At 38.2% G+C, this 17,647-nt stretch overlaps 1 protein-coding gene across 8 annotated transcripts in view; it reads left to right on the forward strand.

The window, feature by feature from the left end:
- Positions 1–17,647, forward strand: part of PLXNB2 (plexin B2) — a 519,751-nt gene that overhangs the window by 430,512 nt on the left and 71,592 nt on the right. For all 8 annotated transcript variants that reach the window (XM_061640183.1, XM_061640184.1, XM_061640185.1 and 5 more), the window contains 3 exons: positions 5,577–5,737; positions 7,713–7,861; positions 9,155–9,263. In XM_061640183.1, coding sequence (XP_061496167.1) covers positions 5,577–5,737; positions 7,713–7,861; positions 9,155–9,263 — 419 coding nt within the window. The remainder of the gene's footprint in view (positions 1–5,576; positions 5,738–7,712; positions 7,862–9,154; positions 9,264–17,647) is intronic.

Here is a 17,647-nt window from a genome sequence, read left to right on the forward strand (position 1 = left end):
AAAAAGATTGGAGATTGATGCTGAAATGAGATAGAATAGAGTTGTGAAAGAACACATGTAAAACTGGCATGGACCAGAAATTGACTGACACATCCCACCCCAGACTAGATAATCTTCTTGACCCTTCCAGCTTCACAAATCAGTGATTCTGTACTAAATTCCCAAGGTCACACACACACACACACACACACACACACACACACACACACACACACACACACACACACACACATACTAATTGATTAATGTTCATAGTTTGATTGGTAACAGCAGGATGTAGCTGAATGTTATGTGTGTGCTGCTGCTCACATTCAACTCTACAATTAACTATAAAAAGCAGAAGCAGAAAAGAACATGGAAAGGTCACTTTTTTGTATTGATGCTATCCAGATTCTCCTGGAATCTATTTGCAGGCCCTTAATAGAGCTCAATTTAAACACATCACACTTTGAAAGATAGTCACTTTGGTTGTTCTGGTAGTTACTAAAGAGAAGGCGACCAATTATTGAATTTCCAAATATAAATGAATCCTTTCTTTCTATAACACATTTAGAGAATACCAAGTAGCATTGGCATTTAATTTAGTTTTATAGCCACTGGAGACTCAGAGACAGTATGAAATCCAATATATGCCTTTTATCCTTTGTCCTGTTTTATCAATGGTTTCACAGCTAGTATCTAAAGATGATGGATAAGGGTTAGAATCTGATGGCTGGCCTGCTGCTGGTACATTTAACAAGCTGATCAGTAACAAAACTGATTAACACTTTGAACTCTGTCTCTGTATTGTGTACAACCATGAGAGCTTTCAGTACATTACATACCTAGTGGCTCAGCGCTCTCTTCAGTCATAGAATGTGTGAATGCACATTCCTTAGCCAGAATCAAAACACTACAAAAAAAACCCTTCAATCTAAAGCATGTATCCACTATCAGACTTTGGCCCATACATTTGCACACCAACTTAATAAGGAGATCAGAGGCATGCCAATGGCCTGAGGGATTATTTATTGCAAAAGGTGTGCATTTGCTATACTGGAAACCAGGGTAGCTTTTGTACATGGCAGGAGGGATTCCCTTCCTGTTCTTAGCCTCAGGTAGTCAGTATCTTGACCAGCCCTGGTCAGCCTCATTTAGTTCTCCGTTTAGTTAGTCATTAATTACACGGAAAATGTTGAAGTCTTGGTCAACAACACGTGTGCAACCATATTACCTTGAATAGGTTTGCAGTGATAGAGTAGACAGACTGTGTCCTGCAAACAAAAAGAAAACAAAATCTCAAGTTTTGGATTCCTAGCAAAAATAAAATAAAAATTAACCTCAACTCAGCCAGCAAATGTACAATTCTTTGAAGAAATACAGTGGGACTTGCTGAGTAAGATGATGCTATTTTAAAAAGGTTGGCTTCAGAACACAGTGATGCATTATAACAGTTCTTTGTGCATAATGTGAGTTATTCTGAAAGCATAGCTATTCTGGGGACTGCTTTTTCCCCCCAGTGTAGTCATGAAGGTTAATGATAGCTTTAAAGAGCCAAATAATCAGAGAGGTCCCCTCCCTGCCCTTGTATTCAGCTTTCTTCACAAAGCAGAACTAAAGTGTAGTTAGTAAACTTGAGTGCTAATTGCTTCCAATTAAAATGGTGATCTGTCTACCCATCAAAGTATACTATAGCCTTCATGCTTGAGAGTTGTTGCTTCTTAACTGACTACTTGGTCCACAGTCCTAATTATCCAGTACCCTGGATTTAATCCACATGTTCTGGAATTAAGCCATGATGTTCTTCAGTCACGTGATGAATACGGTTTTATCTGAAAATGCTTTCACATATCACAAATTCAGTTCTTAACCTCACCCCTCAGCAGGCACAAAGCTGTTATGGGCCTAAGAGGCACTCTGTCTTTTTCTTTTTTTTTTTTTCAATAATTTTTATTCAGATTTTCATAAAACATACAAGACAAAATCATAAAACATTCAAAGACAAAAAACAAAATCAAAAATAGTTAAACAAAAAGAAAAAAAGAAAAGAAGAAAAAAAAAAAAACAAAAATAAAAAATAAAGAGTAAAATATTGACTTCCCATTTGTCAAAGATCAAATCAGTTATAAGTCTATAATATATAGCAATCCTGTCTCTTAAGTCATATTATAAAATCACTTTCCTCCAGTAGTTATCTTACTTAATCATCAAATCTCATAAACATTACTTTATTCTTTCCACAAAAAGTCAAAGAGAGGTTTCAATTCTTTAAGAAATATATCTATCAATTTTTTTTTCCAGATAAGCATATCGATTAATCCATCTCATTACTAATTATGATAATCTTATTGTCATAACCATAGTCAAAATAAACATTTCAATTAATCCATCACATCAGAATCTGTTAGGTTCAGTAATTTCAGTAGCCATTGTTCTATTATCTCTATTAGTTCCATTTTCCATCTTCCATCTTCAGTAGTCTTGTTAAGTCCAGTAATTTCAATATCCAATCTTCCATTATCAGTATTCCATAATAATCTTGCTGTCAAAGCCATAGTCATATAATAAGAGTCTGATGGGAATTACCTCTATCCCAAATATTTTCTTGCCATCCATTCTGAATAAGTTGCTGAAATACTGCTGTAAAATCATATCTCTGTTCTTTTTTTCAAAATACACTGGGTCATCTCTTAAAAGTTTTTCCATTGTCACATGGCTGCAGTTAATTCCATAGATTTTCTCTATATTGGGCTCCATCACATCATTCCAGTCCAGAAGATAATCCATGCCATTGATAACTTTATCTCTAGAATCTTCATTAATTTCTTCAGAGATAACATTGAGTTCCAAACAATAGATTTTATTTCTAAAGTCCATAGACTCCAAATCTTGTTCCTGTTCCACGTTTGTTCCAATCTCCGGGATCTCCTCTCTCACAGGGACCCCTATTCCAGTCTCCAGGGTCTCCTCTCTCACAGGGACCCCTATTCCAATCTCCGGGGTCTCCTCTCTCACAGGGACCCCTTCCAGGGTCACCTCTCTCACAGGGACCCTTATATCTTTAATCTCCTGCTTCATTTTACTCAATTCAATTTTCGTTATCTCAATCTCATTCATTATTCTCTGAAACATAGTTATTTCCAGATTCTCAGCCACTTTCTTAATTGCCATTTTAAAAGAAAAATATAGGAAAACCACTTCTTATTTCAGCAACAATTGGGTTAATACTCCAAACTTGGTGACATCACAGTATAAACAGAGCAGACAGCCTTATCTCTCCAATAGTTAAGTAAACAAAATGCAGTTCCCAGGATCGAAGCAATTAATGGCAATCGTCAAGAAACAGATTCGTCAAAATAAAATAGACCAAAAAGAGAGTAGTCTCAAAACAGTATAATATTTTTCAAAATAAAAATCTGGAATAGAAATCCCTCTTCTGTGTGTATCTTTAGAATGCAAATCCAGGACAGCTTTTTGCAACAAGAACAGAGATAAGCTATTAATTAGTGCGTAGCAGAGAGAAGTTACGGCTCCCCAGTGAGATGTCAAAAACCGATCAATCTGGCAAATCTCTTTTAAACAGCAACAATTTAAGTCAAGTAAAAGAAAAATATAGAAAGAAGGGTGCTTGCCTGTTAGTGCGTTCTCTCTTAGAAGATAAGATGAACGTTCGCTTTAACAGATAGAGCTTGCTGTTGAAAATCCGTCCCACCTTCGTCGGCTGGACCTCGTCCCATAAATTAATGAGATCTGGTCGTCCCAACAAAAATAGGCTTTGAGGTTAATCTCTTCGTTTCTCCCTACCCGGGAGAAGTTTAATCAGTCAAAAAAAAAAGAAAAAACTGACTGATATATCTGAATAAGCTTCTTTTGAGGCAGGAGCCCGTCTCAAAAGCAGGCACAGGCTAAGTCACCCTTCCCGGAAGTCGAGGCACTCTGTCTTTTTCAATGATTCATAGTCATTATAACCAGAAGTGGCAGGACATTCTTTATCAAGATTCCAAGGCTCCCCAGTGCCCTCCCACCCCTGGTATCTGCCTTCGTCTGTCAACCTTTGTTGCTTGCTACAGGACTCCTTGGATGGAGAAATAAGTTAAATCAAGTTGGTGTATATGAGAATATATTAATAAAAACTACCTGAATTCTGCTTTTTGTTGCACAGCTTCATTTTGTCAGTAGGAATTTGGAAACTTTAGTGTGGTCTGTTTATCTTAAAGTTAAATATGAATAGCAACTTCAACTGGCCTGGGTTCCTACTGGGAGGATGGGTGGGATATAAATCAAATAATAAGCAAACAAACAAACAAACTTATTCTTCCATGAACATCTGAGATTTAATAAGAAAACTCCAAACAAGAATGAACTTGCTTATCACAAACCTCTAAACATAGCACTTCTACAACCCTCTTTGCCCATTAACACATGTGCATTTTATTTGAAATAATATCTGAATTGAACCCACTGTATTTAATTAACAAAACAGCTGATTCTACTTAATTTTTGTTACTATCTCCCGTATTGTCCTTTGTAGCAGGAAGAGTGTATGTGTTGTTACTTCTCCGTTATCCTTTTGTTTCCAACTTATGACCCATATTTATTCTGAAAAATGTCAACAGAACTTAAAGATATCATAGTCATCTTGTTGAAATCCCCCTGCCTAAAACTAGAACTATCCACCTATCTGTCTGTTGTACAATTCAGACTACAAGGTGTTAATCTGAGGAAAGGCAGCCTGCTAAGCAGATATCACTAGAAGACTCAAGCAGGAGACTCCACACTTGTACTATGTGGGAAGACAACACAATAACAACAGACCTTCACTTGTCTCTACCCACTTTGATCTGGGGGAAATTTCTTTCCAACCCCACGTTTGGTGGTCTGTCTCTGCATGAGTATGGTCAATCCACGGAATGCAATAATAGGAAACATGGAGGTGACCATGTTCTTTTCTGTTACTCTCATTGCTTTGCTTTGCCTCTTGCCCTTGACTTGCAGGTTGATTTATGCATGGATGCTATTTTACTTTCGTTTGTAAATTACAGTATTCATTAATAGTGCATTAATGTGACAATAATTTGAGGAAGCTAAGTGTTTAGGATACTTAACTACATTACTGAAAGCCAAAAAGGTGATCAGATACTCAGATTGATTGTTCATTTATTATTTAAAGCATTTGTGCCCCTTTATGTATCTTAAGCCAAAAAGGCACCTGGACATTCTCACATTCTGTTGATGAGTTGCCTTCCTTCCTTGCCAATGGTCATGACAGTTCTGGCTTTCTTGGCCTTGTCAAAGAACAACCACCACCTTGAAGCACCTCTCCCACCCCACCCCCAATCAGAACTGGGAGCAGACCGGATGATAATGCCCAGGCTAGGAGAAAGCTGCTTCTGCCACACAGTGATAAGCTCACACAGTTGACTTGATAGCTAGTCACATGCTATGCTAGTCACATGTGCCACTGGCCATTATTGCGCCTTAATGATGTTGCCCTGATGAATACACATCAAGCCTTATGTGGGTTTTGACTTTCTTTGAGTGGTATAGCAGTAACTGACATTAGACAAATGAATATGACTTGTTTTTCATTTTTATAGTGACTCTATACAGCTGTTCATATGGTCGGGATGACTGCAGCTTGTGTCTTGCTTCTGATCCTAAGTATAAATGTGTCTGGTGTGACGGCACTGACAGATGTGTTTACACGAAAGGTTGTTCTACTCCTATTGTCACCTGCCCTGCTCCAGTCATTACTAGGGTGAGTGAGTTCCACATCATTCAAAACATGCCATGAAGGGACATTACACAAGTCAACTTGCAACGACGTTATGAAATTCTGAGGTCCTATTGCAAACTTGTCAAGTCCCATAATAAAGAATCTCTTTGTCGTTCTTTTAAGATCTTACCCCAGACTTTGAATTATTGCTGTGCTGAATGATAAACTGGGGAGTTAGAACTGGCTTCTTGAACAACAGCAACAAATAAGAGACTATACTCACACATCCTAGGGGATTCTTCCAGTATTACCTTAATACCAAATTACATGAGAGGACTTCATAGCATGGCTCCTTCCCTTGGCCCAGATTTTTATCAGAACATTACAGAGCATCAAAGAACATTTGTAAGCAGAGTAGTACCTCAAAAGGTGCCTCTGCCTGCTAGCAACCTGCCTAAGAGGATGGACATTCAACTAAAGGAATGGGGTTTTTTTAGGAGACAGTATCAGGTTCTTTAAGTGGCCACAACAAGATATAAACAGAATGAAATACCAGGTATTACTCTAAACAGAAATATATATAATAGTTATAACCTGATGCTGCAGCTTATTATTAATTTTATACTATTTTGAAAAGCATTTAATCTGACATTTTACTGTAAACAAATTGTTGACTTTCAATTTTTAAAGAAGGCAATCAAGATTTATGAGGAGCAGGCAGGCAGATAAGCAAGAGGGCACAGAAAGTCCATACAAAGTTCTGTACTAATATTGCTGAATCTCAGACTTACAAAATTTCAGTCATTTCCTTCTTCCTTCAAGAGTGGGCAGTGTTTTACACCTGGTCACAGAACTCAGGTTCTCAGAGGCAACAAGACATGACTCAGAGACTTCTGAAGTATATTTTTGCCTAGAGCAGGGGGAAGATCAGAAGCTCTGTACAAATCTGTTTGGTCTGTCTTGACCTGCACAGGTCCACTCTCTATGGATCAGAGCTATCAGTCGGCCATCCATGATCTGCAAGTATCCCACCATCCTTCCTAGCTGTGCACTGCTCCTCTGTTGCCATAATCCCTTGACAGACATAATGATGTTACAATCCATTCTAATAGTTAAATCTTCAAGAAAAAAATCATATATCATTCTCCTTAAAGCTGCCAATGAAAAAGGTGGATCTCAATAGGATTCTTCAGTATACTCCTAGAATATAAAACTCCTATAGCGTAGATGTTTTCCCCCTGCCTAAACCCAAAGGTAATACACAGTCTATAGCTCATTATGTTTAATACTTAAAACAAGCAGTCTGATATTTCAGTGGCATATTCTGTAGTACATACTGCCTTTAGTACTCTGTAGGATATCAAATATTATTGCTCTCAGGAGGTGTCTAAATGTCTACATATTTCCACATATACAACAGTTCAAAAATGTTGGTTCCAGAGTCAAAAGAAGTGGTTCTGAAAGTTCAGCAATGATCTTGTCAGGGTGGGAAAAAAATGTCCCTCTTGGTGCAGAGAATTGTGTTAAGCTCTCATACATTTTCTTCCTCAGGCTGCGTAAAACCACTTGAAGGAAAAAGGCAGATCATGTGTCCATGCATGTATGCATGTAGGTCAGAGTGTTATGGCAACAAAAGAGTTCTGAATAATCATTGAACTATAGTTACTATACAATGGCAGACTAAGCTGTAATACCTTTTACAGCTAGTCAAGTTATGCTGAGTAGCTACTCACAGTGCAGGAAGTCTTGATTTTAAAAAGTGCATAAAAAGTGTTAAATGCTGATGTCTTAGGTCCTAGATTCATCCTAAGCAATCTTTCCACAAACACTGGATGTTCAACTGCAGAGTTTGCATGCCCATCCTCTATAACCAGAATAAAAGTTGAGGTTCTCAAGATTTTTGCCAAAAATCAATCATTTGTATTCCCCCTTCCTGTTTGAGAAACTACTGTTTAAGCTGCTAGTTGATTGTTAAAATGCTATTGTGACTATTTAAATATGTTTTCTGTATGTTCAGATTGAACCAAAGAATGGACCACTAAATGGTGGAATTTTGTTGTCAATTATGGGGTCTAATTTGGGCATAACAGCTGAAGATGTCAAAAATATAATGGTGGCAGGAACAGAATGTATATTTAGAGAACCACTCTACTCTGTTTCTACCAAGTAAGTAATTGTCAAATGTTTTGAATGCCAGGAAATTTTTTTGAAGTCTATATACCAAAGGATCATAGAAATGTAAAATAAAAAGCTGTCCTGATAAAAATGGCAGTTAGTGGCTTTAAATATGTAACTCCATTGGTGTTTGTTTATGTTTATGAGTTGTAAGTATTTAATGTGTTCAGCTATAATTCTAGAGATAGCTACAATGTTTATGCTTGTTCTGTGGTAGCTTATATATGTCATTATGTAAGAGACATGTGATAACAGCCACCTCTTTGTGATCTTATAGCTCTAACTCCCTTGTTTATTGCTTATTCAGATTCAGTTACTCACTAATTTATTTTGAATTAGATACATTAGTAAGTTACCTCATGCAGTCAAATTTCCAGTGGTGTCGCTTCAGGAAAAACACATATATTAAACATTTACAACCTCATACACATTTTTTTAAAATCATCTTCTGTAATCCTGTACACAAATACTATAATGAATAGGTAGCTTTCTTACATTCATTTTAAAAAGACGTTACTAAAATTGACATTTGAAATATTTCAATTCCCTTTGGTTAATGTTAGATGGAGGATCCCTCCAGATGTCCTTTTATTGTGCATTCATGATTATTTGTGTTCATGATGGTATTGGGGTGATTATATGCCATCCCACTGTTAATACTGTTTGCAACTGCAAAACATTTGGGGTTGACACACTGTGTCGTTTCCAATCAGTGCATATCCCATAGGGTCCTGCTGAAATCCTGTAAATTTTCATACTACAAATGTTCCAGGGCTTTTTTTGTCCTGCTTTTGCTGCACTATACCACAAGAGTGCCCCTCCAGACAACAATAACACAGTAACATTGGAGAAGTATTGCAGAACTAATAAAATGGAATGATATGTGAATGGTCCCATATAAATGTTGCAGAATAAACCTGCAAAAAAAAAAAATTAACAGTCTAGATGGGGCCAGAATGCACCACAGATGGTACAAACAAGATTAGTCAGTTTTGATATTTCTTTGAGAAATAAACTTGTACGTTCACTTTGTTAAAAGAACCAATATACCAATTTTTAATTGTTTATGTATAATGAAGGCATGAGGGCCATCTTCTCCCAGAGATTTAAGATCGTAAGGGCCAATTTGCATGACTGATGCTACTTTATTTCACGTTTGTCCCTTTTGAGGCTTCTAAGATGATAGCTTCTTTCATCATTAGATTTTATTTCATTTTATTTTATTTAAGAATGGACTGCAGGAAAGAGATCCTTTATGTATGAACTTGTCTTGTTTCCAACTAGGATTGTATGTGAGGTTGGAAAAGTGCCAAAAGCAATAGAAGGTAAAATTGAAGTTGATATAAATGGACAAGTAGGCAGATCAACACATGAAGTGCAGTTTACATATCAGGTGAGTGTCTTTGCCAATAACTTACTTTATTTAACACACAGCATTTTGTTTTCCATTTATTACTGGGACAAATGGAAGTGTGTCATCAATGCATTGACCTTTAGTCCTTCAATTTGTTGGGAAATATTTTGTCAGATTTCATACATTTGAAACTCTCTTGAAACAGAATTTATAAGTCTACTAAATATGATAGAAATAAAAAGACAACCTGTTGTAAGCAGCGTGCTTAAAGCATCTATACTACAGAAGAAGAAAAAGAGATGGATGGACAACCTTGTGCTCACCCCAAAATGCATAAAAGTCTAATGGTCAAAAGGGCTTTCAGGGCATTTGAATTTATGCTCAAAAGTGAAGACTGGAACATCCTGGGGGGCTGCCTAAATAATAGCAAATTATGCACATAGCATCATTTCCTGCCAGGAAATTGTGGAGCTTATAGGCCATGGATTCTACAGTAGAAAAAGATGCTCTGTGCATCATTTGCCACTGGATAACAGCCTATCAGGCTTCATTGGAGCTCTCCACTGGCTGCTACACTGTCACTCTTCCTCAAGGTAAGGGATACTTTGCCTTGGGAAAGGAGTAACAGCCAGTGGACAGATGATGTGCAAGAAGACCAGGCTGCTCTGCCTGCAACCATGTAAACGGGTAGTTACACAGTTGAGTACTCCTGCTTGAATTATCACCCATTCCTAAAAAAATGAATTTGCTTTGAAATGGACTGTACTTCAGAAAACAGCTCATGTTTTCTTGCTGAATCAATAATCTTAATGGTGAGAATGCATGCATAACCACTCAACAATATCTAATGGCACCACAAATCTTCTTTTTTTTTTCAATAATTTTTATTCAGATTTTCATAAAACATACAAGACGAAATCATAAAACATTCAAAGACAAAAAACAAAATCAAAAATAGTTAAACAAAAAGAAAAAAAGAAAAAAAAACAAAAATAAAAAATAAAGAGTAAAATATTGACTTCCCATTTGTCAAAGATCAAATCAGTTATAAGTCTATAATATATAACAATCCTGTCTCTTAAGTCATATTATAAAATCACTTTCCTCCAGTAGTTATCTTACTTAATCATCAAATCTCATAAACATTACTTTATTCTTTCCACAAAAAGTCAAAGAGAGGTTTCAATTCTTTAAGAAATATATCTATCAATTTTTTTTTCCAGATAAGCATATCGATTAATCCATCTCATTACTAATTATGATAATCTTATTGTCATAACCATAGTCAAAATAAACATTTCAATTAATCCATCACATCAGAATCTGTTAGGTTCAGTAATTTCAGTAGCCATTGTTCTATTATCCCTATTAGTTCCATTTTCCATCTTCCATCTTCAGTAGTCTTGTTAAGTCCAGTAATTTCAGTATCCAATCTTCCATTATCAGTATTCCATAATAATCTTGCTGTCAAAGCCATAGTCATATAGTAAGAGTCTGATGGGAATTACCTCTATCCCAAATATTTTCTTGCCATCCATTCTGAATAGGTTGCTGAAATACTGCTGTAAAATCATATCTCTGTTCTTTTTTTCAAAATACACTGGGTCATCTCTTGAAAGTTTTTCCATTGTCACATGGCTGCAGTTAATTCCATAGATTTTCTCTATATTGGGCTCCATCACATCATTCCAGTCCAGAAGATTATCCATGCCATTGATAACTTTATCTCTAGAATCTTCATTAATTTCTTCAGAGATAACATTGAGTTCCAAACAATAGATTTTATTTCTAAAGTCCATAGACTCCAAATCTTGTTCCTGTTCCACGTTTGTTCCAATCTCCGGGATCTCCTCTCTCACAGGGACCCCTGTTCCAGTCTCCAGGGTCTCCTCTCTCACAGGGACCCCTGTTCCAGTCTCCAGGGTCTCCTCTCTCACAAGGACCCCTATGTCTTTAATCTCCTGTGTCTCCAAACAATAGATTTTGTTTCTAAAGTCCATAGACTCCAAATCTTTTTCCTGTTCCACGTTTGTTCCAATCTCCAGGGTCACCTCTCTCACAGGGACCCCTATATCTTTAATCTCCTGCTTCATTTTACTCAATTCAATTTTCAGCTCCTTACAACCCTGTCGCAGGTTTTGTTTCGTTATCTCAATCTCATCCATTATTTTCTGAAACATAGTTATTTCCAGATTCTCAGCCACTTTCTTAATTGCCATTTTAAAAGAAAAATATAGGAAAACCACTTCTTATTTCAGCAACAATTGGGTTAATACTCCAAACTTGGTGACATCACAGTATAAACAGAGCAGACAGCCTTATCTCTCCATGCTTAAGTAAACAAAATGCAGTTCCCAGGATCGAAACAATTAATGGCGGTCGTCAGGAAACAGATTCGTCAAAATAAAATAGACCAAAAAGAGAGTAGTCTCAGACAATATAATATTCTTCAAAATAAAAATCTGGAATAGAAATCCCTCTTCTGTGTATATCTTTAGAATGCAAATCCAGGACAGCTTTTTGCAACAAAAACAGAGATAAGCTATTAATTAGTGAGTAGCAGAGAGAAGTTATGGCTCCCCAGTGAGATGTCAAAAACCGATCAATCTGGCAAATCTCTTTTAAATAGCAACAATTTAAGTCAAGTAAAAGAAAAATATAGAAAGAAGGGTGCTTGCCTGTTAGTGCGTTCTCTCTTAGAAGATAAGATGAACGTTCGCTTTATCAGATAGAGCTTGTTGTTGAAAATCCGTCCCACCTTCGTCGGCTGGACCTCGTCCCATAAATTAATGAGATCTGGTCGTCCCAACAAAAATAGGCTTTGAGGTTAATCTCTTCGTTTCTCCCTACCCGGGAGAAGTTTAATCAGTCAAAAAAAAAAAAATCTGACTGATATATCTGAATAAGCTTCTTTTGAGGCAGGAGCCCGTCTCAAAAGCAGGCACAGGCTAAGTCACCCTTCCCGGAAGTCCACCGGCACCACAAATCTTCAAATGTTTTCAGTTGATTGCTTAGTTCAGTAGCATGCCATAAGTGGAAGGAGTCTGTGGCATGCTGTGGCATCACATGAGATAATATAATTAGTCATATTGTCACCATGGCAAACAATAGGCCTTAAATTACCTTACCACAGATGTGGCCCTTTAAATTTCAAGACCTTATAATGCTTGCAAGGCATACATAAGTGGCCCTCTAAACTGTACATGGATAGATTCAAAATACAGAGTTATTTTTAAATTCAGCTGTCACTTCTGGTGTTTAAAACAAAATAGTGAAATGTGTCATGTTGTAGAAAGTCAAGGTTAGTTTATTCTCTTGAGCATTCATTTTTCTGCCTGTGCAATTTCAGCTTTCAGGCTGGGTAACAGCACAGAGGAAGTGGATATGGTCAACCCACAAGAAGGAAGAAGTTGGATATATGTAGAAATATATGCTAAGCCAGAATTACAAAACAAGGGTTGTACATGCTGGATCTGTGTTGTTAGTTCATAGCAGGTGTAGGCAACTTGCAGTATATGAGACTTTCAGTGTGAAATTCTAGCTCACAATAATAATATTAACAACACACATTCATTTCTAATCTTCACTATTGCAGAGTTATGTGTGAAAGTACATGGTGACAAACATTTCTAACACAGTTTATCATATTTGCATCCCACCTTCAAGCAGCTCAGGGTGGTATACATGAGACTCTTTTTTCCTTCCTCGAAAGAACCCTATGAGGTGGCTTAGGATGAAAGATAAGAGATTAGCCCAAGGTCTAACAACAAGGTTCATGGCTTTATGGCGATTTAAGACCAGATTTGCTTGATCTAGATCCAGCGTTCTAGTCAGTGCATTACACTGGTTGTTCCATAGCACTCTAGGTAGAGATGAGATGGGATATGCTGCAGCAAAAAACATCCATAATGTCCCATGAAGACCTTTAAAAATTGCACTTGATAAACCTCATGACTGGGAGAGTGGGCTGATAGCAATGGAGTGTGCTTTGCAGTCTTGTTTTGTCTTAACAACATAGTGAAGACACATGGTTTTGTACTTATTTTCATAGTCCAAAAGGACAGTTGTTAAGGATCATTGGATTGAATAGTATAACTTACATTTTAGCTGGAAAACTTTCTTACAGAGTTACTGGAAAGATGCAGTGTAAGAGAAAAAGGGAGTATTGAACTGTTAATTTAATGAGGTCACCAAGCTATGAGTAATTCCCTTTCATCTCTCTGACTTTTCACTCCATTCTGTGCTAATTATCTTTTACTCCTTCCTGCCCTCCCTCTCAGATAAAAGAGTAATAGATAATTTTTCTTCTAAAAGGAGATGGACATTCTTTGACTACCTTTCCTTGCAGCAGCTTCTATAAATAGACATCGGCATAACAGTTTGTGTCTGAAAACTGCAGATGCATCATGCCATAACCTACATTTGCTTTCATGACTAACTAAACTGTTACTGAAAACTTTGCTGGGTTTTTTTTAATTGGACAAAGGAAACATTTAATATGGCTTTATATACCAAATATGTATTAGCACCAAGTATCACTAAATCAGTCCCTCTTATCTTTGCCTAACCTCCACCTCCCACCCCTCACCCCCCCTTCATCAAATGCCCTTCTTGAACGTATTGGTCTTTGCTTCCAGGCATCCAGAGGCGAGGGAGAGGGGGGGAGAAGAGAAATAGAGGCTTTCCTCTTGGATTACAGACACTCATGCACCCTTAATCAATTTCGCTTTCCTGCCTGCAAGGCTACTCTTTTTGAGTCTTGTCAATTTCAGCCACAGCCTGCAGGTTCTCCGCAGCCCAGCTGAGCTGAAAAGCATACCGTCAAATACAAGCAAAAAACCCCACAGGAATTATTGGCATATAAGTGGTTTGCTAGAGCGTTTCAGCCACCCGCAACCATAGAGACTGGTGGTCTACCTTCCTAGACATGACACATCGCTACTTGCTGTTCTGGAGAAATAAGTGGAATTGCAATCATGTGTATCTCCAGAAACGTTAAAGGTAGAAAAGCATACAGTCGGTTTTGCGAAATATCGCAAATACAAATGAACAAAAATACAGGAATTATAGGCATATAAGTGGTTTGCATGTTTCTTTTATCAGAGGGAACACCACAAAGCCTGTGCTGGTCGCTTCAGCGCAGATTGACACAGCAGCACGCGGGCTGTTTGCCCGCATTCCCTGCCTGAGCCAAGAACGGCCACCCATGGGGGGGCTCTTTGCTTCCCTCAGGGGCAGCATTCCTGCTGCCGAGCTGCATAACAGTCCGGGTCTGAACCCTGCAGTGAATGAGCCCAAGGGTTACGGGGGGATTCACCCAGCGATTATAAGTGCTGATCCCTTGCACTGCCCACAATCCCTCTGGATGGTCAGGGGCACCTGGAGACACCCCCCTCCGGCCGGCGCTGCTCCAGAGTGATGAGCGACAAGGAACTGCATTACAGCCACTACTACCAAACCATCAGGAAATTCAAACTTTTGCGCTCGTACGTTCAAGCGCATGCACCTTGTTGTGCTTTGTTGCAAAGGGGGAGAGGAGCATACATCATATTTTTGCAGACCAATTGGCTGATAGGGGGCAGTATTATGGGCAGAGCTGGGAAAAAGCGAGAAGTACGGGTCCTCTCGCTGTGTGTGTGGGCACAAAGAAAGTGGGTTTTTTTATTGGGAAAGAGCGAACAAACAGGCAAAGTGAGGACTGTCAGATGACGAACCGGATATGGAAAACGTGGGTTATCCCGCTCCATTTGGATGGGCCCTTAGTCTACATGTCACATTAAACCATAGTTGAAATAAACTATGGTTTAATGTGAACACATAGCATATTAGTTCCGACTGCTGAAATCACAGGCACTTTGCTCCTTTCCTGCTCCTGCTCCTGCTCCTGCTGCTAGTGGTAGCACTAGTCTGGCTTACATTACATCTGAACTCAGGGTCATGGTTTGTTTGTCTCCAAAGAAATCGTAAGCTGTAACCAATGTTTATTCTTGGATTACCACTCTGGGGGAAACAAACTGCTCAGGTTTGTTCATAACACTAAACCAGACAATTGCGTGTTTCCCAGCAACACAGCAGCATACACCATAGTTAATTTTAGCTATCATTTATTACAGGGGTCACCAACACTTTTGGATCAAATTTTGAGAGAGTGCTGGGGGCACCAGTCACGAAATTGGTATACCATGGGAGCATGGCATACCACAAAATTAGAAAAAGTACAGTCATGGTGAAGCTTTTTGCATAATTGTATTTCCATAATAGAAGAGGCTTGACCTGCTTAATTTCTGCCTGCCATACAGCTGTTAAAGGTACAACAATCCTGTTTTCCTCAGTGCCAAACCTAAATCAAAGCTTAGGCTGCCATTTTGTACCCATTTATCTGGAAGTAAGCCCCATTAAACAGAAAGAGACTTACTTCTGAGTAGACATGTGTACCATTGTACTATAAATTAACTATACAGTGAATTCTTAATGAGTGCCTGGTCTTTAGCTCCTGCAAAGCAGGAGACATTCCTAAGCCTCTTTGCAAATTTTTCACATTTGCCTTTTTGGAGGGAGGAGGCTTCTTTAACATTCACCACACTTATTGTGTAGAAATATTTACAGAAAATGTGTAGGCGCTACCTGACTTCAGGCGAACCCAGCATAGGAAAGATGCATCCTGGTTGCTAGGGCGAAAGGGCAAACTATGGAGGTTCCAAGGACTATGGAAAAAAAGACAGAAGCAGGAAAAGTGCACTAAAAGGGAGGGGAAAACAGCAGCTCTTTAGGACTCCAAGGATTCCTATTGCCTGGTATCCAAACAACTCACTTGTCAGTTACACCTATTACTTCACTTATTGGCTAATACCACTGATAGGCAGGAACAGCCAGGCTGACTCATTTGAGAAAAATTGCTTAGTAGTATACTTGCACATATAACCTCTATAACTTTCTAAGACAGCTAGAGATTTATTTTTCTTTTAAAATGAAAACACAGTCTGGCTTACCTTCTGGGGATGTCATTGAAAGCCTTTGTGGACATCATTCTGCCTAGTGGCAAGGGGTTGGTGACCCCTGGTTTAATGTGATATGTGAGTAAGGCCATTGCAGTATAGGTGATTTTGCTGATACTGATATCCTTTCACTTGGTTTGCCTTTCTTATTACCTAAAGAGACAGAGACCGCTTCTGACTACAGAGGAATTAGTATAAGAATGCTACATACCAGTGTAGTGTAGTGGTTAGAGTGTTGGACTGGGACCTGGGAGACCAGGCTTCAAATCCCCACTCGGCCATGAAGCTTGCTTAGTAACCTTGGGCCAGTCACAATCTCTCAGCCTAACCTACCTCATAGGGTTATTGTGGGGATAAAAGAACCATGTACACCACCTTGAGCTCTTTGGAGGAAAGGTGAAATGTAATAATAATAATGCGCAATTCTCCAAAAGCATAGTGTGATCTTTTACAGCTTTGTCACAGAAGCTGAAGTTCAAACCAGGCAATCAAGTGTGTATTATGTTGTCTCAACAGCCATTGTCTCTGAGATCACCTGTGGGTATTGTTTGTGGTAATTTATCTTTTTGAAGACTCTTTTTATTCTAGAGAACAGACTTGACTTAAATCTCTTCTTGTTATATAGAGTTTCTACAGATGAATTAAATGTTTCCTTTTCCTTAAATGGTTCTTTTTTAAAAAAATGTCCAACTGGATTTAATATTTGTTTGAAGACATGGTTTCAAGTTGGCTTGTTTTAAATAAAACTTAGTTAATATTAACCACAATGTGGTCCAATTTACACACATTGCTATGCAAAACCATGGCTAACGATGAAGAAGCAAGTAGGTACGTACTCACCAAAAATGGTGATCACTTCATTCCTTGCCCAGTGCTCCTGCTGCCATGCTACCCTGAGCTAAGCCAGGTTTGATTTAGCATTACATCTGAACCTGGGCTTATGGTTTGTCTAGGGTGAGACAAATTACAATCCCAGGTGTAGATATAACCTTAAACAAAACCAAGGCTTAATTCAGGGTTGTGTAGCAGCAGCAGAATTGGGGGGGGGAGCAAAGCAGCCGCAGATTTTGCTGTGAGTACCTTCGCTTTCATTAAGGTTTGGCATAATTCTGTGTGTGAACCAGGCCTTTGTAAGTTCAATTAAGAAGCTGTAAGTTCAAATAACATAAGAGCTTCCAAACTCTTCCTCACTGACTTGTAGGAAGAAAAGAAGAGAGTGTGCAGTCCTAAGATTCACTGCAAGCCATTCCAGCATGTTGATGTCCAAACATGGCCTTTTGTCAGATGTTGCAGTAGATCATGCAAGTGTCCCATAACTTTATCTTCTTCATTGTTAATGACAAACACTAAGAAAAAGGATAAGGTTACAATTTATATAAATTAATAAATTTCATATTAAGCAGGTTAACAACACAAAACATTACCTTT

Source organism: Rhineura floridana, chromosome 8, assembly GCF_030035675.1.
Source record: "Rhineura floridana isolate rRhiFlo1 chromosome 8, rRhiFlo1.hap2, whole genome shotgun sequence".
Classification (NCBI taxonomy): Eukaryota; Metazoa; Chordata; class Lepidosauria; order Squamata; family Rhineuridae; genus Rhineura; species Rhineura floridana.